At 35.0% G+C, this 23,427-nt stretch overlaps 1 protein-coding gene across 1 annotated transcript in view; it reads left to right on the top strand.

Moving 5' to 3' along the window:
- The window catches only part of SPEF2 (sperm flagellar 2), a gene marked incomplete at its 5' end in the record, with an annotated part of 91,589 nt that overhangs the window by 55,137 nt on the left and 13,025 nt on the right, over positions 1-23,427 (top strand). The window contains 5 exons of the mRNA XM_009894715.1: positions 1,080-1,218; positions 2,562-2,791; positions 18,271-18,377; positions 19,981-20,163; positions 22,183-22,275. Of these exons, the coding sequence (XP_009893017.1) occupies positions 1,080-1,218; positions 2,562-2,791; positions 18,271-18,377; positions 19,981-20,163; positions 22,183-22,275 (752 nt within the window). The remainder of the gene's footprint in view (positions 1-1,079; positions 1,219-2,561; positions 2,792-18,270; positions 18,378-19,980; positions 20,164-22,182; positions 22,276-23,427) is intronic.

The raw sequence follows: 23,427 nt of genomic DNA, 5'->3' as shown, positions 1-23,427 counted from the left end.
AAAGTTTCAACCCCAGACCTTAGAATTTTGAAAACTTAGTAGCATATAGAATAAGGATTATAATGTAAATGATTTTACAGTCTTTAACCTTGAAGTCACTATACCAATTACTATATAATATTAACTGATCAAAAGATTTTGCAGTACAGAAGGTTAAATATGAAGAAAAATCAAGTTGAATATTGAATTTGCCTTCAGGATTGAAAATAATCTCTAACTACTGGTCCTCTTTTCTTACTCCGCTTCTGGAAGGCTTTGAGTGTCTTTCAATGCCTGTTCCATGTGTCTCTCAATACATTGCCTTAGCTGTCTTTTCATTGAGTTGGCATCCTTTTCACGTTGGACATTGCTGACTTGTTCCCATCTCTTGTTTTTTTAGCTCCTTTTTTTTTTAAAGTATTAGCCTCTCAGTGAGAGACATTATTTTTTTTTCTCAGTTCTTCCCATTCTGAAAACTAAAAATCATTAAATTCTGAATGTTTTTAGAAGTTTCATGTAAATAATCTATGCATAATTTTGGTAGAGGTGATTTATTTCCTTTGTGTTCACTAACCAAACTCTTCTCTAATGCAACCTGAGTTTTAAGGTATAAAATAGTCATATTTATAGCAAGCCTGGAGCTAAACCAGTGAGGTTAATTTCAAAGGGCTGGAGGTTAGAAATAGAAAAACCAAACTTTATTGTGATGAACATACACAATGATTTAGATGTGGTTTCTTTAAAATTTATCCATAACAGGGTACTCTTACTTGCATCATTAAGCTTCTAGGTCTGTTGCTGTTTAGTGTTAAATTCGAACAGTGTCACTGTCTACTTAAACATCCCCTGCACGTCTATATTAGTTTTGTTAAGTTATTTGTTATCTTGTGAATTCTGATGCTTCTAGAAGACACACTTCTGTAAAGTACATGGTGCAATAGGGGTGATTCTGAAAAATAATTTGTTCAAGAATATGCGAAATTAAATAAATATTTTACTGCCTAAAAACAGATTATCATGTAAAACTTTAGGTTCTTTTGACTGAGAATTTTCCTCAAATTTTATAAATATTAATTATTATGACATTTCTGTTTAAACAGAGGTAGCCACAAAATCTCGACTAGAACTTATAAAAGAAAAAGCTTTAGCATTTGTTGAAGAATTAACAATGAAAGCAGAAGAGGCTTATAAAGATATGGAAAAGTGGCTTGGATCCAGGTTCTTGGCAGAAATGTCCAGGTAATGTATATCCAATTTTAAACAGTAACCCTTTTTTTCATACTCAACTATACTAGTAAAGATTGTTGTTTATAGAAAAGCAAGTAATTTGAAAAGAATATGTAGAAAATAGTAATTTCATTTCAGGAACTGGATTTTAATTGTATCTTAAATACCTCAATGTTAATAACTAATTTCTTGCATGATTACAAGGTTCTCTTGGCAGTGGTAGGTGTAATTATCTGTTCTGCTGTTTTTCCACACTACACATTTAACAGATTTACATGCCATCAGCAGGCAACCAGTTATTCAATGTAGTAGAAGATTCTATATTATTTCAGTGGCTGCTTTCACTTTGGATTGTGGCATTATTTTCTTTCTGGTGCTTTACATATGCCAGAAAATTCCACCTACTGTTCTTACTACCATGTATAACATTTCTCAAAATTATTTCAAGATCCATTAAAAAAATTTTTCTTCTTTGCAATTTTTCTTATCTAGTAAATAAAATATGCCTGGGACCACTCTATGACACTCAGGCCACCTCGCATAATGTCCGTCTCATTAAAGGATTTTACTTTCCAATGAAAGGGGACACTTTGCCTTTTGGAAAATGTTTCTGGCCTGTACTAACGTTTGAAGCATACCTGGGACATTGCTAGTTGATCCATGTAAGGGCAAGCCCAAGACAAGAGACATGAATGCAGGATGTAGTAAGTGAGGGCTCTACCAGGCAGTAGCTCAAAGAGCTCTGCCTTCCAACCGATTTTATATGCTGTCCTGACAACAAGTGGCTACCAAAGACACAATATTTACATAATATCACATCCTTTTGCCCATTCATACCCCAGGCCAACCTATGTCTAGTGGAACGTTATAGACAGCTGACATCTTTCCCTGTATAAATTGTACTCATTACACTCAAAACAGGGGTTCGTATGCCACTTCGCAATGCTATTCTAGAAAGTGCTTTGTACATCTAGGATTTAGGGGCATAGCAGAAGACAAGGCATTGAAATAGGCTAAAGGATGATTATGGATGGACCACATATGCTCCACTCCTATAAAGTTTATGGAACAAAGAAAGTCATATGCTTTCATGTTTTTCCATCAGGTCTCTTCTGTGGCTTAGATCTGCCTTTATATAAATTTCTTACCACAGTCAAAAGATTTCTTGCTGCCAGAGGAGGAGTACACTTCATAATGATTTTGCTGAGTACAGAGTTCACACAGAGTTCACAATTACAGTTGTAATTCTTTCATCAGGAAAGCTCTCAAAGTGTAAACACACTAAAATTTGAACCTAAGTTATGAACATTGTGTATTAAAAGTACTCATTGTTTTCTGCATTGACACTTTCACAGTGTTGAAAAGCTGATTGAGGTTGCACGACATCATATTGAGAGTTCTAGCAAAATCCAGTATGAAATTACTTTGGAAGAAACGGATTTCTTCATCAGCAAAGATGTAAAAGTGATTCCTGACCCTGTTCCTTCACCACATGTCCCACACATAGAGACCTCTGAAAGTGGTACTCTAACTATTTCACAGCTTACTACACTTCATAAGCAGTTTCTACAGGTGGCACCTAAAGGTAAGAGAAATTTTTCCTTTTCACTCCTGAAGGACCGTTAGTTACCTACTTAAAATTTAAAGTAACTGCTGGGACGTACTAAATATTAGTTACCTGTATTGTTAAGTTCACACTATAATTAAAGATCCTGCTACATATAAAAGTAAAGTCATAGTGCAGAATATTGAAAATGTGGAACACCAGACCACTTGAAAGCTTTTAATGTCTTTGCTATGGACTTTATATCCTCAAGGCCGCATACTTAATATTCCTCTAACAGGTGTCTCTGTAATGTGTTTTCAAGAGTGGTACGTATCATGCTTACTTTGCTTAAAGATGCAAGCCTTTAACTTGTTTACAAATTCATAGCTCAGTGAACACTGAAGCTATATTATTTTAAAACACATTTTTAAAGAAATCAGTATTTTCATGAAACTGTTATATAGAGTTTATTATAACTATTAACCATTATATTCTTCAAGTCAACATGTGCCAGCTGTTTTGGGCGATTTGCAAATGTTAACTTCAATATGTAGTTGTTTTCCTTTGTACGTGCATTTACTGTGTGCCTGCCCTCTAATTATGGGAACCTTATGCTTAGGATGCTTGAAATGACTTTCTAGCAAAACTTCCTACTGCTCTATAAATGTTAAAAAATAATTTAAGTAAGGCAGGTGTAAACTGAGATGGAAAGTAGGTAAACATGTATATGTATAATTGCATATTTAATGACTACCAGTGTTCCATATTATAATTATAATTTTAGTATAATTATAATTTAGCCACTGAGATCGTGAAATACAATGTGTAAACATGTACTTACAATTTTGGATCCAACTCTTCTGATGTAATAAGACCACAAAGGCACGATGAAGTTGAATTTAATTCTTTATTCACAAATGCTTTTCATGTATATTTATGAAGACATTCCAATCACCATATGAGTATGAACCCGTTTTAGGCAGAAAGATGTTTACAGTTTTCCTTTAAAGATGCATATCATCTTATCTATAGTGTACGAACATTGATATGTGTAAGCATTCCAAACTCTTCTATAGAGATTAATTTAACAGATACTATTGCATATACATTGCCATATGAAACTAAAAATCTGTAAACTTGTAATCATTAGATAGTGCCATAGAGGTGAAACACAGGTACCAGTTTGACTGGTCATTCCACTTAAAAGATCTTCTTTTGTTTCTAAATCATTTATTCTTTAAGATATTTAAAACTAAAAAAATTTGTCTAACGCAAACTAATATTCTTGGCATGTTTAAGACAGAACAACAATTTTCCTTGTACATTAGTAACAATTAGCAAGAATACAAATGAATTCTTTATCTTTCTAGAGTATTATCCTTTTGATTATATTATATTCACTAAAATGACCCAAGATGACTTGCATGGCTACCCAAAAATGTAAATACCTTGAGTTTATAGTCACCAGACAATTAATGCTGTTGCATGTTCTCTGGGACAACGGTAAGGAATTATTTCTTAAAATAAGGTCCCAAAGTACATGTAACAGCATTCTTCTATTGTCTGGTGACTATTAAGTTAAGATACTTACATTTTTCAATAGCTGAATTAGGATAGGATGCACAAGTTGTGCAAGTTATCTTTAAAGTACTTCCTCCCATTCTCCTACACACCTTAAGACCACATAAAACACATCCCAGATTTCCTAAGGCAACCACTCCCCTTCATTATAGAAACACCACAAGAAGAGTTAAATTCTTCCTCTCCTAAAACTTCAAGAAAATATTTCACATCCTTTGTTTCCCCTTGTTCAATAGAATGCTCAACAGAAAATACGTGCCTCTCTAGTAGTTGGTCTCTTACTGAACAGAAGAGGGAAAAACACTAAAGCACCCAGCACACTGGCAGTGAAATTGGACAGCGGCTCTAAAGGAGATGCAAAAAAGTAACAAACTAATCCCTGTCTTGGAGAACCTCCAAACAGATCTAGATTTGCTGCCAAACATCTTGTTCTAATTCTTACTCACCTGAGCAGTCCTCTGAGCATTCATATTTGAAATCCACATGAACAAGCACACGAGGCATACACTGTAGGGCAAGTCTAAATAGAATAAATCTGCCAATCTTCTATACTATGTAAATAGCAAAATTCCTAAAGTTGTTTTGAAAATGGGATATTAGGCTTATTTTCTGTAGCATTATGGAGATTTTTACCTAGAAATCCAAACAAAAGAAAGAGTAACAAAGGAGAAGTTATTATGTTGGAAGAAATAAACATGTAAGCAGTTTTCTCACGCGTTATTTGGTAAATGTCAAAAGAATGTCTTTTCAAGATATGTTTAACAAATTGCCAAAACAAAAGCAAAAAGCGGGAGTGCCAATATCTTAAAAATTGTTTGGTATTTGCAAAAGAAATATAAAAATTGTAAACAGTTTCATGTTCCCTAGGAATTTAAAGTATTTAAAGAACCTCCGATTCATCACAGACAACTTTGATCTATCCTGCACACTTGGTTCTCCATGGAAGCATGTTACTCACCATTCTCAGCACCGATGGACAAAAATACAGCCTATGCCGGAACTTCCTACCTACTGACACAGTCTTTCATTTGATAAGGAAATACTTAAATTATTTGTTTTTTATTATTCCAAGTGTAATTACCCAAACTCAAGGTGGCTCTGCAGTATTTGTTAATTTCACTAACTCCTTTGATCCATTTGTTAACAGTGCTTTAGTATATTGCCTCAGGACCGGGCTGCTTTTTTATAGGAAGAACCGTGGCAGGTCTTAGATGGAGCTACTAACATTCACTTTTTTTCTTTTTGCTTCTAGAGTCTCTTTGGATGTACTCTGTTCTTATCAACAAAATTAAACTAACCATCTATTAGATCTCATGCCCTTTGATTACCTTTTGCACTGTGTTCTTCCTATGACCACATCTATTGTTAATTAATTAGCACACATCTGGAATGTCTCCATTTTCTTCTAAAGGTGCTTCAGAGAATGCAATTTTGGTAATGTTTTTCATTACCAAACAGATCAAAATAGATTCTATCCCAGACTTTTTTTCTCCATCTTATGACTGAATTACACAAGGGAATTTTAAATTTTATTAGTTTTTTTCACAGTCATGATCCTCATGAACCATTCCAGTTTGAATTATAGAACTAATTATTCATCAGAAATAAACTTCACTCAGGTTTAAAAAACTTATATATCCAATATACAAAAAAATATTTAAAATGCTTATTTATATAACTATAAAATAGTCTGCTAAGATGTGAACAAGAAAAACATAGAGGACAGCCTGTGACCAAATTGTATTGCTATTTCTTTTCAAATTGTACACTTGTCGGTTGAGTTTTACTGTGTTCCTAGATTTGGAACAGATAGGCATATGAAAGTGTGCATCTAGTTCAGCTGAAACTTTACCTTTTTAATAGAATATTTTGTTGAATGGAACAGTCAGAATTACATGCTGACCCTGAATATTGTCTATAGATTATGCTTTCTCTTTCCAAGCACATTTGTAAAAACAATTCAAGAGCTTACAATAGTAATCCTGACTTTGATGTGAATAGAGAGTGAAGTCCGTCTGCGAGCATAGAAATAACTTCATCATCTCTAATTTATCTTCTCTACAACGTGCTATTTTCAAAACTTGTAAATAAGAAAAGTTAAGTTTGTACACAGAGGAAGCATCTTTTACTATACAAATGATATAGATAGAAAAAGCCTAAACTTTTGGGATATAAAGCCCTTAATCAGAGATCCAGAATAGATACAATACCTTTCCCTAAAAATAATGGAAAAATTTGTAATTCTACCAACTTTGTTTCACTTACACCTCCTGTTATGTCTCTTACTAAATCATGTATATTATTTAATTTCAGAAATCTGAGACTGTTTGCTTACAGTATTTAAAATCTGTATATCCAGTTACTTTTATTAAACATATTTAACATGTTTGTATATGTTTCTCTGCATTTAAATAGATATATATCCATGTATTAAGACTTCAGTCAGCATGACAGAGGAACTCTCCCCTCATTGCATCTTTGGCACAACAGGCATACCTTACTCTGTGTGATTCTAAATTCAAAATCCCAATTCTTCACTAATTTGTGAAGTTTGGACATATAACATAGCAGAATTAGTAATAATTAGTGCATAAATGAAGTAAATATTTGAAGTGCAAATCACCTGCAGGGGGTGATGAGTATGTCAATATCTTGGAGGGAATAAATCATATTTTTGAAACTCCTGTCTTTTTCATCTAAGGACAGAAGTATCCCATAATACTACCTTTTAGACTACTAAAGTTAGATGAATATAAATCAAACTCAGTGTTTATTTCATTCATTCATCCCTTATAGCATCACTACAGACTCTCATGCGTAACTTGCATAGATCATCTGAACTTCTAATTAGGAACTACTATGGAAACATTTTTCTCAGTGAAAATGAAGGTGAATTGGAAGCTGTTTAAATGATGAAAAGGGAATAAACCGGTAACATATTGTCACCTCTAGTATAGGTTTACAATCACTTCATATATTGTTGCCTCTGTAAATTTATAACTGAATCTTTACTATGGTTCCTCAGTTTAGGGAAATATTTCCATACAGTACCTGTATGAAAATGTTCTGCTGACTGGTGTATTATCAAGAAATAGACTCTTTTGTATATCTGTGCCTTATAACTGAGGCATGGTGATTGCTCTTTATTTCTTACATCTTTTTAAAACGTCACAGTCCTGGTTCACAGGGTACTCATCTAGTGTACACTTATGCTGCTGTCATTCTTAATGCTCCTTTTTGAGTGTTTATTTTCCTGTTTTCAGTTTCATTTGTGGTCATAATCTTAATTTCTTCACTAATTAATTTTTTGCATTTGTCTGTTATGTTTCTGCACTGCTTATTGAAACATATATAAATGCTTGCCAATGTCACCTTGTGTATCAATGAATAATACTCACTTTTTAAAATATTTTAATGAAAAGTAGTTCTACCTTGTGTAGCTTTTCCTACATTAGTTTTTCTTTTGATTTTATGGATGATAAACTTTTATGTAAAAAAAAAAGTTGTTTCATAAGTAGTACAGGCTGACTTTCTTTTGTATCCTGTGTTTGTTCCATAGTACTACTGCAACAAAACCCACCTTTTTCCATGTTCCCAGTTTCCTCCCACTCATCCATCTCCTGTTCCTTTACATGTCTGTTAGCTTAATTTAAAAAAAAAAAACAACCAACTGTTGTCTGTCTTTTATGCCATCTTACATATGTGTTTTGCTTGCACAGCTATGGCTTGCTCAGGAAGCACCAGATGCTTTCTGTGGCCTGGAACTGAGTTTAGTCTGACTTGTGCCTCTTGGCCACAGTGGATAAAAGCTGGTCATGTCCCTGCTTTTTCCTCAGTGGGAGTGTTACACGGGTCTTTCTCCTGTACCTTGGAACAGATCTGAAAGAAATTTATAGGACCTTCATAACTCCACTCTACTGACAAACTTGGTTCAAATTGGCAATTCTAAAATTATCAGTGAGGAAGAAATGGCAGACAGACAAATTGATGTGGAGATATATAGGCAACACAACTGCATAACTTTCATTTCCTTAGGTAAGCATGGTAAGAGCATACTAGAGGGAGGATTTGTAGTGAGTATAATCATAGTTTAGATGGATTATAGAGCAGATCTGATGATTCATGGCCTCAGCTATATATTTACTGTTCTTACACACTATAGGATATGTTGTCTTTCTAAAGACACATACAACTGATCACTTATAAATGCATGATATCCAAAACATATTTTTCTAAGAGTTTAAACCCTTGTGTTTTGAAATAAAAAAATTCAAAACTTGAAAAATGTTGGTAACTTTGAAGGTCTGTCTTACAGGGAATCTTATCCCTGACAGTGGTTCATAGAATCTATTATGATCCCCGTATTTCTAATCAACAGCAAATTTCTACAGGTTCCCATACAACTCAAGAAGCAGTAAGCCCTACAGAGATGTTACAACCATTTTGTCCCTTCCACCCTCTGACTTCTGCAGTTGCAGATGCATTAATGCTGCCTCCCATCTCTTTTTCACCGTTTCTTGTGGGTTTGTGGCTGCCTAATGTTAGGGAACGTTTTTAATCTTTACTGTATGTTATGTATACTTCTCCTCTCTTTTTGGTCCTGGGTATGGTACTTGGGCACATGTCAGAAAAATCTTCTATTGTCTCAGGTTTTTTGCTGTCCATATGGACCACAGCTGCTACCTCAGATTTAAAGTTCTTTAAAGGAGTCACTCGTAATGGAAATCTATTTAAACTGCATGTTCCTAACATTTTTTAATATGATGACCTTTCAGGATGCTCAGAATAGAATGGAGCAGACAAACTGTCATTTTTATGACAATGGGAACAAACAGTTCTCACAAATTGCATAATGCATATATGAAAATTTGCCCCATCTTGTAAATTAGAAAAGAATGGGATAAAAGAACTCTTTTTCTTAAGACCTTTTAAAGCACCAGAAATGACATTTCTTTCTATGATTAGCTTAATGTAATTGTTAATTTTGCCTCTTGACGCACACATCACAATAAGAAAGATGGGGCCTCCAATTGTTCTTTGGTCATTTCCTCAATGCTTTACTTCTGCTGTTTCCCAATGAATAGATTTCTAGTTTTGTTGTGTCAGTTCTGTATGAAATTTGTCTTCATTATCTGACTGCTTTCTTTTCAAAGTCATGACCTCATGGCAACAGTGTACTGAAAGAATCATTAAATTACTTGCCAAAAGTAGGAGATTCATGATCTCTAGAGATTGAATTTTCAAAAACATCAGCTTATGGCATTTGCTCCTACAAAATAAAAGAATTATCATCTTGAGAACAATTTGTGAAAACAACATTGAGAACAATCTCAATGCTTTAAGAATGTTTCCATTTGGAGAATAAAATGTGAAGCTTGTACAGTTCCTCTTACTCAAAGCAGTAATAAAATGATTCTTCAGATAAGTGTATTTTAAGAAGATCAGGTTACCTACATATGTCATAGAGCATCTTATGCATTCTGTGACAGGTATTTGATTATGAATTTACAGACTTGCTCTAAGTTAACTTTTCTGCTAATGTCAGGTCTAACGGGCGTCATAAAAGGTTTGTGACTTCAGTAGTACCTTCTGGAGACATTTTGCCTGAAATACCATTCTGAATTCCACTCCCTAACTTTTTTTCTTTGATTCAAAAATGGTATTGATGCTGCTGCACCTTACTGGTTGCATATTCTGACAATCTTCTGGTAGTCAAAAGGAAATTGGAGTGAAAACTAACCATTTCTTACAAGGGTCCTGCATGGCCTCCAGGTGTTTTGAGAGTAGATCTCAGTTTTCCTTGTTCTCTTTTATGGCTATTTCAAGTCACAATCTAGTCTTAAACTAGCAGAATAAATGTGGATGAAAAAAAGAAAAAACACAATTGATAATTATTGAAATAAAAACTATTTTATATTTAGTTGTTTCTTTTTAAATTATAGCCATAAGAGCACTGAAGCAATTTAAAAGCAAGAGTAGAGTGAAAGAGAAGAAAGATTTGGAACATCAGAGAACAAAGAGGAATCGCCAGTTTCCAAAAATATGGCTAACAAAATACTCCTGGTTAAAATATGATGATGAAAGGGGAATAATGTTTTGTGCACCATGTCGTAAGCATAATGTGGATTTGGGGGAAGACATTCATAATTTTTGTTCTGGCACTGATGACTTCAAACTTGAATTTATAAATACACACCAGAGTAGTGAAGCTCATGCCTGGGCTACCTGCATGGAGGCTGCCAGTACTGCTTCACCAGATACAGCTTCTGCTGAGCAGATGTTGAAGACCATGAACTCCATAACATTAGGTAGAGTAGAAAATATTTTTAGAACATGCCATGCTATTGCTAAATCTGGTCGTCCCTTTACAGACCTTGACTGGATGTGCAAACTAGATGATATGAAAGGAGTGGATATTGGTTCTGTGTTTAGAAATGACAAGTCGGCAAGAATGTTTATACATTTTATTGCTGAAGTAGAAAGAAAAGCTTTGAAAGAGAAACTGGAGAAATGTAAATTCTTCTCTGTCATTAGTGATGGATTCACAGACAGTATACTCAAAGCAGCTGCAGTTGTCTATGTACGCTTTGCAAATGAAGGGAGAGTCCATTGCCAGATTGTTGGAGTTCAACCTGTTCACAAAACTGATGCTTCAACTATAAAAAATGCAATTGAGGAAACATTACAAATAAATCTTCAGCTTAGTCTGACAAGCCAAGACTGGTCAAGAAAATTAGTTGGATTTGGAAGCGATGGGACAGATGTCATGGTAGGACAAAACAGTGGGGTAGCTAAACTTCTGAAGGAAATTCAACCTTGTGTACAATCTGTTCACTGTTTTGCTCACCGCCTAAAGCTGGCGTACAAAGGAGCGCTGAAAAATATTCAGCTATACAAGATCTTAAGCAATGTCTTGAGAAATATGTATTATTTTTATCATAACTCACCTCTAAATAAGAATAATCTCAAAGCCACGTATGAAGCCATTAAGTTACGCCCAGCTATTCCTTCTCGCATTGGAGGCTCCCAGTGGCTTTCTCGTCTACAAACAGCTCTACAAATTCTCCTTAAAGGTTATCCTGCAATTGTACTACATCTGAGTAAGGTAAATGATCTAAAATTTGGATGTAACTTCAGGAAAAATTAAGTGCTGTGGCTAATTTTGGTCCAAATATCCAACACTTTATTTTTCTGTCTTGATTCCCAGATTGAAAGTGATTCAAGAGCCTCAAATTGGCAGAAAGTCAAGGGCCTTTTACACCTCCTTCTGAGAATGGAGATAGTCAAGTTTTCTCACTTCTTGTTGGATGTCGTCAATGTGCTCAATATCCTGTCACGTGTCACTCTGGATCACAACTCCTCCATTGCAGACATATTTGCAACTGTGCAGTCAACGTTGGAAACACTCCACATGTATCAAACAAGGTCTGGCATTTCTACCAATTGAACCATGATGTCTTAGAATATAATAAAAGAATATTATATATTTTTTTGTATTCTATATCTTTCAGAGCTGGTCCAAAGGAACGTCTGATGGAGACCATTCAACACTTTCATGGTTACCAGCTTTTTGGAAATGGAAATATTTCAGCCATACGGACCAAAGTACTAAGTAATTTGGTGAAGAGGCTACATGATTGTTTCTGTGATGCAAGTCAAGATGTTTTGAGAGCAACTACTATTGGAAGTTTTAAACTATGGCCTGACAAAATGAAACAAGGTATGTAACTGTGATAGTAGCTATTTGAAGTGCATGTTCTAATATTTTTAAAAGCATAAAGATATTTTTGTTTTCTCTCTGTTACAGAATTTGGTGAAAAGGAAGTGTCTATCTTGACTAAACATTATGAAGTCATACTAGAAGCTGCTAGTGTGAAAATAGGTGAAGTAGAAACTGAATGGAGCATGTTGAAATTAGAGCTGTATAACAGGTAATAAGAAAACTGCATTTGTTTCTGTTTATTGATTTACTCAAAAGGATTATGGAAATATATTTAGTGATAGTTATAATTATACTTCTTATCATGCTTTTTAGATTTCAGAACGTCCAGACCTTGACATGGGATTCGGTGAACTCAGATTATTCAAAGAAGTATCCCAACATCCTGACATTGGTAGACTTGATCCTAACTTTGCCAGCAAGCTCAAATGAAACAGAGCGAGGCTTCAGTCACATGAAACACACCATGATGCATTTGCACCCTAAACTAAGGTCTGAAAATGTGACAGATCTTCTGATAATTCAAATGAACTCTCCAGATATCAAAAAATTTGACCCCCAGAAAGCTATTCATTTGTGGAATGCTACTTGGCAGAGAAATAGAAGACTACAGGGAGGTGGTATGATGACAAATGAAAGACCAGATTACTCCTCTGAGTTTGATTTGGAGAGTCGCCGTGGAAGTGACTAGATGAAAATTGTTAGTTTTTATTTCACAATCTTGTTGTAACATACATGTACACTTTAACAGAATACCTTGCAGACTTAATGAGTGTAAAATTTGTATTTTTTTCATAATGTATTGTAAAGTTAAAATACGGCTTTTCTTTATGTTCACTGCTGAATCACGAGTAGATGTTTACATTTGCCCTTCTACATGTCACTTCTATAAATCTGAAGGCAATGAATAAAAATAATGGAGTACATTGTTACCTTGGCAACATGTAGACAGAGGGATGACTCATAACTTCTGTCTGATAGTTTATTGCATTTAGCTGAGTCACGATACATCATAACCACTGTTATATGACGACATTATAACTGATGACATTATAACTGTCATATTACTGTCAGTCTTTAATAGTTCAAGAAGCTTCCTTGTTTCTGAAAACCCTGATATTCTTGTGATAAATGTGTGGAAAATTAGTGCATTATTCCTGTCAAATGGATTGCTTGAACTCTGTAGCCTATAAATTTTGGTTCATACCTTCTCTCCACATGTGTATGTGTTGCTAATTTTCATTGTCTTGTGGATAATGTTTAATATGACCTTTTCACAGATTTTCATCAGACTTGTCCTTCAGGAGACTTTCCCACAGAGGCAGAACAGATCCATTTTCCATTGCTGATTATTAATTGCATAAGTCAGTCTTGCCATGGCAAATACTCTTACAGCCAGAATGTGACTAATATGCTTCACAGCTTGAAGCACTTTTTTCCCTGTAAATATTTTGTGAGGGTTGCAATAAGAATGCTGTATCTTGATTTTTAATCTAGGAGCTGAGAATGAGAATTGTTCAGAGAAGTATCTAATTTCATAATTCTACATGTTCTAAATGCAACTTTCTACTTGATAATTTCCAACCAAGGTAAAGCTTACCAGCAGGATATATTTCTACCATCAGGGAAAAAGCAATGATTTATATAAAAAAATAGCTAAAGTGAAATTATTAATGACCCTTCTTAGTTCTTCCAACAGTGATGAAGATGAAGTAGAAATAATTTGTGAGAAATGAATGTGAGGTCATTTACCTTTAAATCGACGCTTTTCTAAATCAAGATCAACTCTCTATTTTCAATATAAAACATGCAATTGCAGAAGATATACTACTTATATACACATACACATATATATAGTCTTTTTTTGTGTGTCTTCAATATATATTCACACTACTTCTAGGTATAAATAGTGTGTCAGAAATAGAGTAGATTTTGAATACATGCCTCATTAAAGGATGTTAGTTCACTCAAGTAGGGTTAATCTGTAGGGATCAGAAAAAGAGAGCAGTACTGTGCGTTATATGGTTGATTATAAAAAATCCATCATTGAAATATCTTAATTTGTGATTTCTCAGATAATAAAAGTGTTTTGTTATAGTTAACCTAAGAAGCAATGGGATATATGTTATACAGGGTACCTTATTAGATCTGTGGCATTGCTAATTCCCGTTGTGACATTTATGCAGTTCATTATTTCAGTCCAGTGTGGCATTTATTCCTATTGGATAGTGTCCTTTTTATCCTAGACTGTATCTCCAATTTGTAAAGTTCACTTTGAATTCTAATCCCATTCTCCAATGTTCTTGAAGTCCTTTGCTGATTGGTTTTATCTGCGATGTAATAAGTGTATGTATTTGTGCAATCTCTTTCCTCAAAGTACTTTGATCTGTTTCCAGTGAAATTTACTTAATGATCTTGACCATCTCTCCAGTTTTTCAGAATCTTTTTGAAACAACCCCATGCAGCGCTACAGGCCTGGGGAAGAGTGGCTGGAAAGCTGCCTGGTGGAAAAGGACCTGGGGGTGTTGGTCGACAGCTGGCTGAATGTGAGCTGGCAGTGTGCCCAGGTGGGCAAGGCGGCCAACAGCACCCTGGCCTGTATCAGGAATAGTGTGGCCAGCTGGACGAGGGAAGTGATTGTTCCACTGTACTCGGCCCTGGTGAGGCCGCACCTCGAGTACTCTGTTCAGTTTTGAGCCCCTCACCACAAGACAGACATTGAGGTGATGGAGCGTGTCCAGAGGAGGGCAACAAAGCTGGTGAGGGGTCTGGAGCTCAAGTCCTGTGAGGAGGGGCTGAGGGAACTGGGGCTATTTATCCTGGATAAAAGGAGGCTGAGGGGAGACCTTATCCCGGGGCCAGTCCCTAATCCCAAGTAACAAGTGATAGGACAAGAAGAAATGGCCTCAAGCTGTGCCAGGGGAGGTTTAGATTGGATATTCGGAAAAATTTCTTCACTTAAAGTGTTCTCAAGTATTGGACCAGGCTGCCCAGGGAAGTGGTAGGGTCACCATCCCTGGAGGTATTTAAAAGATGGGTAGACGTGGTGCTTAGGGACATAGTCTAGTGGTGATTTTGGCAGTGTTAGGTTAATGGTTGGACTCAATGATCTTAAAGGTCCCTTCCAACCTAGACAATTCTATGATTCTATGAATTCTGATTCTTTTTCCAAAATGCTTTCTATTCCTTCTAATTATAAGTATTTCTACACATTTAAAAAGTTCACTTTCTATTCAGTCTCCTACGTCATTCAACTAAAACCTGTTGGGTGCAGTTTCTTTTTTGGGGGGGGACTTAACAAAAAGATTTTGTAAGAGCATACCTATTTTGAAACCAGTCTTGTCAGGTGGGCAAAGCTGATTTTTGGAATTGTTTTCCCATTCTTTTCCAGAGGACATTATTTTCTTTTACTACTTGCAGAGTACCATTTGTCGACACCAGTATTCTTTTCTCAGCACTGTCTGTGTACCTGCCCACTCATAGCATCCCTCCGTGATTAAAAAGCATTGGCAACCCCTGAAATAAATTGGTGAATCATCTTTTTTCTTGTAATACAATCAGATATTCAAAACCAGTTCCAAGATCTATCATATAAAACAACTACATTAAATCTAGAAAAAATATCAAAATATACACTGAAGAAAATTTTCTCTCTCTGTCTCTCTCTGTGACTTCCTCATTCCTCCTAGGTATGTCATGAGAAGGAATTAGGTCACACTTCATTTGAAATTTTTGGACTATTATAACTTTTTGAAGACGTTTTGAAATTGTCCCACATCACATGTTTCAGGAGAAGGTAGTAGCGTAAAGTAGAAGAAATTACCCTACAGCAGCAATTCTATAATTAATAGACAGAAAGAGGCTTAGCTCTGAATGAAAGAGAGGGTTGTTTTCACATTTACCCCAGAGGAAGAAAAATGTGGAGACACTGCAGATCACCTGACAGTGCTAAAATATCTCTCAATAATTCATGTTTGCCATAGACTTATATCAACTAATGTCAAATTTACCTGAAAACTATGTTCTAGCATGTTCTACAATCCAATCAAAGTTCTCTAAATTGTAATTTATGTTTTAGACTCCAATCCTTTAATCCCATTTCAGATATTATCTCTTGATTCGAGTTCTGTAATTTCCGAGCCCCTCAAATACTTTTTAGGTATGTTTCTGAAGTCATGTAGTGTCACAAAAAGTGACACGAGGATGTTAGTATTCTTTCAGAATGTTGTGCAGGACAACAAAATCCAGTTTTGCTTTCGGGAACCAGAAACTCATTGGAAATTCAGGTACAGCATTTTTTTATTGTGATACAGGGAAATCATAGTAGGAATTGAACAGTTTAAACCATAAGATAATGTGAGAAAAAGGAGTTAGACTGCCAGATTACTAGGGATCAGATGAGGAAAGGGAAATGTTTAGTAAAATATGAAATAAAAATTATATCTGGGCTCTTCATGGTAAAGCACTAGAAAATTTGAGACTGCAAATAAAATGTAAAATTTTTTTTTGCATTATTTTAATATAGAGTTTTTGCTGGCTCTTTATTGGACTGTAGCCTATTCTTCCCATGAATCACTAAGAAGTTACCTGGTTTATTGAATCTTCTGTGTAGTCTCCCAACAATGATACTTATGTGCTATAGGCTTTATTGTGCCATATGGAAATGATCTGATTCTTGTGGGTTGAAGTTCTTGTCAAAATACAAGTTTCTGTTTACCTTAAAATTATCAAATCAGCAATCCAAGGTGCTTCAGTAAGCAGCCTAACTCCTATCATTTTTAAAAGATGTTCTTTCTCAAAGTAGGAAACACAAAAACCTTCAAGAGGTGACATCAGAGAACTGTTACCAGTCTGCCATTTTTTCCTAGCTTTTGTTTTCATGCTGAAATTTATGGTAGGAAATAAGGCTTTGAGTCCAGGTGTTTCCCCCTTCCTTCTTCCTGTCCCAACAGACTTAAAGCTTCCCAAATCTAATTTTTTCCTCTTCTCTCCAAGCTTATATATGCATAGGATTTCTCTGCTGTATTAAGACATGCTGAGGGCATTACTCCTGGCTTTCCTGATTGGAGATGCTAGACTATTAATTCAAACTGGCAACTTGATTTTGAATACTGCCATTATGAAATTAATATTCAAACATATTCTTGATACTCCTACCACTTAAATCTTTCTTCATAAACTTAACAAATTTCATTTCATTGTTCCACTTCAAAGAAAAAAGTTTGTTAGCCTTAGAAAGTGCACAGCTGTGCCTTTTCGAAAGGACAAGAAGTTTGGCTGTAAAAAGGAAGAAATGTAAGTCCTTCAGGTATTTCACTGAGGGTGTTTGCTTTTAAAGGTAATCTGAAAACATACTGTTTTGACACTACGGAAATGATCATAACCTGACCAAATTAGCTTTGTTTCTCAAAATTTAGATTATTTGAAAATTATTTTACCTTTTTTGTTGTTACTACCAAAGTTTTGCAGTGAATCCTCACTGAACCAGCAAAGTCCATTTCTGAAAGAAAAGACTCATACTTGTTTGTTAAATTTTGGTATACATCATTTTGTGTTTTAATACTGTGCATAAAGTTTGAAGTTTCTATTTGCTTATAAGCAAATCCATGCCTATTTTAAAAAACAAATAAGTTTTGCTGCTCTTATTTATTTTTCTCTTATATTTTATTTAAAATAATATTGAGCTATTTATAACTCCCACAAGCCAATTGTGAGAAGCTTTTTAAGCAATTCAATTTTGTTACAAAGTTCAACAGACAATGGTCTGTATTTTCCTTCCTATTCTCTAACACACACTTGCTTTCAAGAGTAGAGGTAGATTTATGATTGATTAAAATAGCGCACAGTGAAAGAAAAGGTTGGTAGATATTCAAAACACAGAATACGTGTGTGATTGCTATTTGTGAACTGCTTATTAACTACCAGTGTAGAGTGCGTGAGGATGGGTTAATGATCACAATGCAGATCAGGACAAGTATCAAAAGAATCACAGTGTATTGGAAGATTTGACATTTCCTATTACACAGGCCACATGTGGTTTATTTTAAATGAGATAATTTTGTGTTTGGCTTGGAAGACATTGCCACTATCAATAGTGCCTAATAGAAAAATAAATTATTTTCCCATATGGCCATTAAAAAAATAGTTTTCCTTTAACAAAATAAGTCTATTTAAAATGGTAAATATATTTTTTTATATATTTACTTTCTTTTCTTAGGTTTTATTCAAAAGAAAGTATTTATTGACATTTTTCTTGAGTTGATTAATTTGAATTTTGGAACAAATTGCCTTCCTGATGAATGGATGAACTTAACACTTCCAGATGTAAGTTAACGCCTATTTTTGTTTCAACTGAAGTATTGGTTTGTGTAGAAGGTGCAGCATTGTCCTTACTATGATAAAGTCAAGAGATAATGCCCTATTACAGGGCATTATCATTTTTTCCTTAAAATTCTTCTGTTTCACCAGAAAAGGATTCTGGAAGCCACTACACCAGAAATAAAATGCTTTTGGCAGCGTTGTATTTATTTATGATTTTCCAATTATATCGGTTCCTTAGAAACCATTGAAAATTCATTTCCAGAAGTTCAAATAGGACTGTTTATGTTATTCTTTCCAAGACAGGAGAATAAAATCTGGAGCTGTGTGACATTAAACCTATTTATCCAAGATTTTCAGATTTAGGAACGTGAAGAATTATTATTTAGTCTTTCCAAATCTTCCATCACTGAATTGTGTGATAAATTTTACTTTCAGATGTTCCTGGTAAGCCTATGGGATGAAAAAGTTTACTTGTTTTAGCATATTTTGATTATTATTTCTGACAGACAGCCATGATTCACATTAAGTTTTACTTGGATTTTACATGAGGGTAACAGCTTTATTCAAATCTTCTTCACACAGAACTGCGTGAGTTCATCTGTGTTCATCATTTAAAGTTTCTGAGTGATGGATTTCCAGAGTTTAGTGAAAACTAGGCACAGCTGTCATCATCAGTATATAAAAATCTAATCTCAGCACAGGAAATTAATTATATGGGGAAAACAATGAGATAAACATTGTTTATTAATACACCACATGTGCATGTACCCCATGTTCTTTATTCTTTGAGAACTTTCAGTGCTCATAAGTACTGTTTTTACCTGTTTTTATTTTAGTAACAAAATTTTCTTTCCTTAAAAGCACTATTTTAAAATTACTTTTAAATTTATAGTGAAAGCAAGAGCTTACATACAAAAGGAAATGCATGACGCATAAGCTAAAGTATACATTTATTCTACACAAGCTATTCTGAACTGAAGTCACCATTTCATCATCTGACTTAATTTCAAATAAGTTTTCAAATTATAATAAGCATTACTGTACCGACCAATGTTAGGGCAGATGACATCTACGTTACCAAATTGTCTCACTTTTTGTTGCCCCAGACCCTTCTTTCTGTAAACTTGTTGCTTCCTTCTCAAACTCCAGTCTGGAGCAAACCTTGACACGGGAATCTGGGTGTGGGGCAGAAGATGCTGTAGAGGTACATAGCAGGGTCTCACCACACCAGCAGGGCAGAAATGAACTGTGGCAATTTTGTTCCCTCTGTCAGATACAGCCTTCGCAATGCTGTGTCAGGAGATTCAGGGGTTAGCATGTACTAAGGGTCGTTATCTCATAGTCACTTTAGATATAGACCCCTGTTTAGGGAGTCAGAGTATTTACTTAGAGGGATATCAACTGATAGCTGAGGCCAGTTGGCCTCAGTGACACAGTGGTCTGTGGCCTGTTTTGTTTAGTGATACAAGTCTTTCATACATCTTTGAAATCTCACTGTAAAACCTTGTCCATCCTAACCAGGAAAAAGACCTAAGGATACATAGTATATAGAAAATCTATGTTTATGCACACATAATTGTCAATATTTATTATCTTGTTTTTATAGTTACAAAAGCTGGCATCTGCATTCACAGTGAACTCAGAACTTACTGACTGGCGCAGATTCTTGCTAGCAGCAGCACAGCCTTGGCCAGTGCCATCTGTGACACAACTTCTCAAAACGCTACATAGCTTCAAGTCTGTTGATGTAGCTGGATCAGGCTTTGTTACGCAGGAATACTATATGCAGGTTATAATTCTTTTCTCTTTTGAATAATATTCTTTTGTTAAACTCTCTGAATTGAATGATGTATTGTTGGGTTTATTCACATTCAGAAATGCAGTCTGAATTTTAAATATTGTGGGTTTTGAGGGTGCTTTCTAGTGAAAGCATCCTCATATTGCAAATAAAAGTTGCAATGTCTGTCACCCCTATTTCATGGTTGAAAATATGACCAAAGCTTTCTTGACTTCAAAACCTCATGAAAACTCTGTATATCTGCTGTACATGAGTTCCTATGGTTCGTGTTACTGACAGTACTGTGGTTTCTAATTTTTGCATATACAGTTATGAAAAGAACAGGAACAAGATTTTACAGACTTAATTAAAATTTAGTCCTCATTTCAAATTAATTGATAAGGAACATCTGAACTGTTTTAATTGCAATGTTTTTTTTTATCCTTTTGGAGCAATTTATGGCAAATTTTATTAGGTCAATACTTTTTTTATTTCTTTCTTATTAATTTCTTTCTTGAAAAAATGATTCATCTTCTGTAGAACATGGTGCACTAGAGTATTAGTGAGTCAGTGCAGTCCATGCAATTAAGGAAAGAACAATAGCAGAGAGTTAGTAAAATAATTGTTCATTTGTTGTTATCACTGATATTATATCATCTACAGCAAAACATCTGATATATTTCTGGTAAAGATCTCAAAGACAACATGAAGTCTATTTTTGTGTTATTAATTTGCTCAGCTTTCCCAGCTTTTTTTTCACATGGGGAAAAAGCAGAAAACTAGATTTACTAAATTCTTTTCTATTCTGAAAATCTCTTGAAACTTTCTCTTTTGTCTTATGTCATTGTCTTGCTTTGTAAAGAAAACCCATAATAGTAATGCAACATTTTATATAATCAAGAACGTAGTAATTTACTGAAATATTGAAAAAGATGTTGCTAATTAAGTTTATAACTTTGTTACAATATTTTAACTTAATGCCTACACTGAAAGACTGTTGCATCTCTCATTAACATCTGTGATTTATGAAGATTTCCAGCTATTTGAAATCTTTCATATTAGTCTATTAATCTAATAGGGAATATATTGATGTTTTTTTTAAATGTTAAAATCTTTCAATAAAAATGGAAGCACACTTTATTCTCTATTTAATACTGGGACTTATATGCATTCAAAATGTCATGAAGCGTTATTTATTTTATTTTACTGTCTTAACAAGAAACAATGACAAGCAATGTTCATTGAGAATAACAGAAAGAACCTTCCACTGGGAATCTGAGGTGCCCCAGCTGGGCCCTCTATCTGCGTCTGTACTACTAAACTACACAGTGCTAGGGAATGTCCCCAGGTAATGGTACTACTCAAATTTCCATACTGTGATGTTGTTTGCAAACTTGGCGTGGTTTAACAGGGGCCACTTCCAAGCAAGTGAGTTTTTCTGTAGGCAGTCTGTTCATGACCATCCTGTTTTAGAAGGTAAGATCTAGCTGATATTTCCTGTGTGTTGGGTCTGGTATTGGAGAATTGGTTCTGGACACTTTTAATTTACAGTTGTAGGTATAGCTCTGTAGGCATTATAGGACACTTAGTCTTGTTGGGAGCAGGCAAGCATGGGAAGAGCCCTGCCTCTCTCCTTCATTATATTGAAGTGTGTGACAGTTTCTTCCTAAAGTACAGTTGGGACAAAAGCTATGGGGTAGCAAAGGATCCTCTAAAAGGAAGAAACCAGAACAGACATAGAAACTCTGCACCATATTCTGCTTCTTGGGTTTACAACTACCTAGTTAATTTTCACTTTTTTCAAGAGCATAGAGTCACTTGTATCCTGCTTCATTTTCAGCAATTCCCAAAGTATCTGTTACAAAGTACAAACAACTACTTAATTATTCTGATGTCATTGGATATTAATAACAAATTTAGCTTAATTCAGTCCAGGCATTAAGCTTTTAGTAATCTGTCTAATGAACAATTGTAGATCGTAAGGACCACTTTATTTTAATGTGTGAAAATAAACAACTCTTTTTTTATCAGGTTGGCTTATGGTTTACTGGAAATGAAGATCTAAGCATGACAAAAAGTTGCACAGAACCTTCACCTTTAGATAGGCTAAGACATCTCATAAAGGTAAATTTAAAAACATAAATATTTTGAAGAGACTACTCACTATTCTAATCTGAGAGGTCTTATTCAAAAGTTTCTTGGGTCTCTTTTTTTCCATAACTGCTGTGATGTTTCAGTAGGTTTTGAGGTCAGGTGGTGCTTCAGAATATGATTTCCATGTATAAAAAACTCAAAGTTAGAAATAATGTAGAAAGGACTCTAGGAATTGTCCTTCAGTGTTCTAAATCATAGTCTACTAAGAAAGAATTAATTATTCCTGTTCTCCTTTGAATGTCATTAATTTTGCTACACAGTAAACCGCTTTGTAAAAAGTGGGAGACAAATGATCCTTTCATCTAAGCTCGTGGAAGTCTCCATGGAAGAGGGAGGTAATAGCGTGATCCAAATACAAGAACATGTTTTGGACCTATTGTTATGATACAAGATTTTGTTAATTTCTTCTCATTCCATGAAAGTCCTCAATCTAGAAAAGAAAATACTACAATTTCTGTTTCCTTGAATGACTCAGACACATTTCTGAGTCACTGACAATGCTGAAAAGGCAGAGGTTCTCAACACTTCCTCTGCTTCTGTCTAACAGCACTGTTGGCCCCAGTCCTTGGGAGCAAAAATCCAGGTTGATGAAACACAGACCCACTGTCAGTGAAGGAAGAGTTGGTATGTGAACTATTACAGGAGCCTGACCTCTACAAATCGGTGGGCCTTGACAATATTCACCTGAGGGTGTTAAGAGAGCTGTCTGATGTTGTTGCGAGGCTGCTCTGCATAATCTGTGAGAAGCTGTAGAGGTCAGGGGACATCCCAGAAGACTACAGTCACCGTGATCTACAAGAAGGGCTTAAAGGAAGATCCAAGAAATAATAGGCCCATTAGTCTTACTTCAGTCCCTGGGAAAGTTATGGAACAAATCCTCCTGGGGGCTATCAGAAGTCAAATGAAACACATGACTGGGAAAAGCCAGCATGAATTCAGCAAGGGAAAATTGTGCTTGACAAATCTGATTGCCTTCTACAACAAAGTATCCTGCTCAGGATACTGTCTACCTGCATTTCTCCAAGGCTTTTGGCATGGTTCCCCACATTCTTCTCATTCCATGAAAGTCCTCAATCTAGAAAAGAAAATACTACAATTTCTGTTTCCTTGAATGACTCAGAC

This window comes from Charadrius vociferus, unplaced genomic scaffold (genome assembly GCF_000708025.1).
Source record: "Charadrius vociferus isolate BGI_N301 unplaced genomic scaffold, ASM70802v2 scaffold450, whole genome shotgun sequence".
In the NCBI taxonomy this organism is placed as follows: Eukaryota; Metazoa; Chordata; class Aves; order Charadriiformes; family Charadriidae; genus Charadrius; species Charadrius vociferus.
The sequence above is the reverse complement of the archived record's forward strand: the minus strand, read 5'-3'. Positions and strand labels throughout refer to the sequence as shown.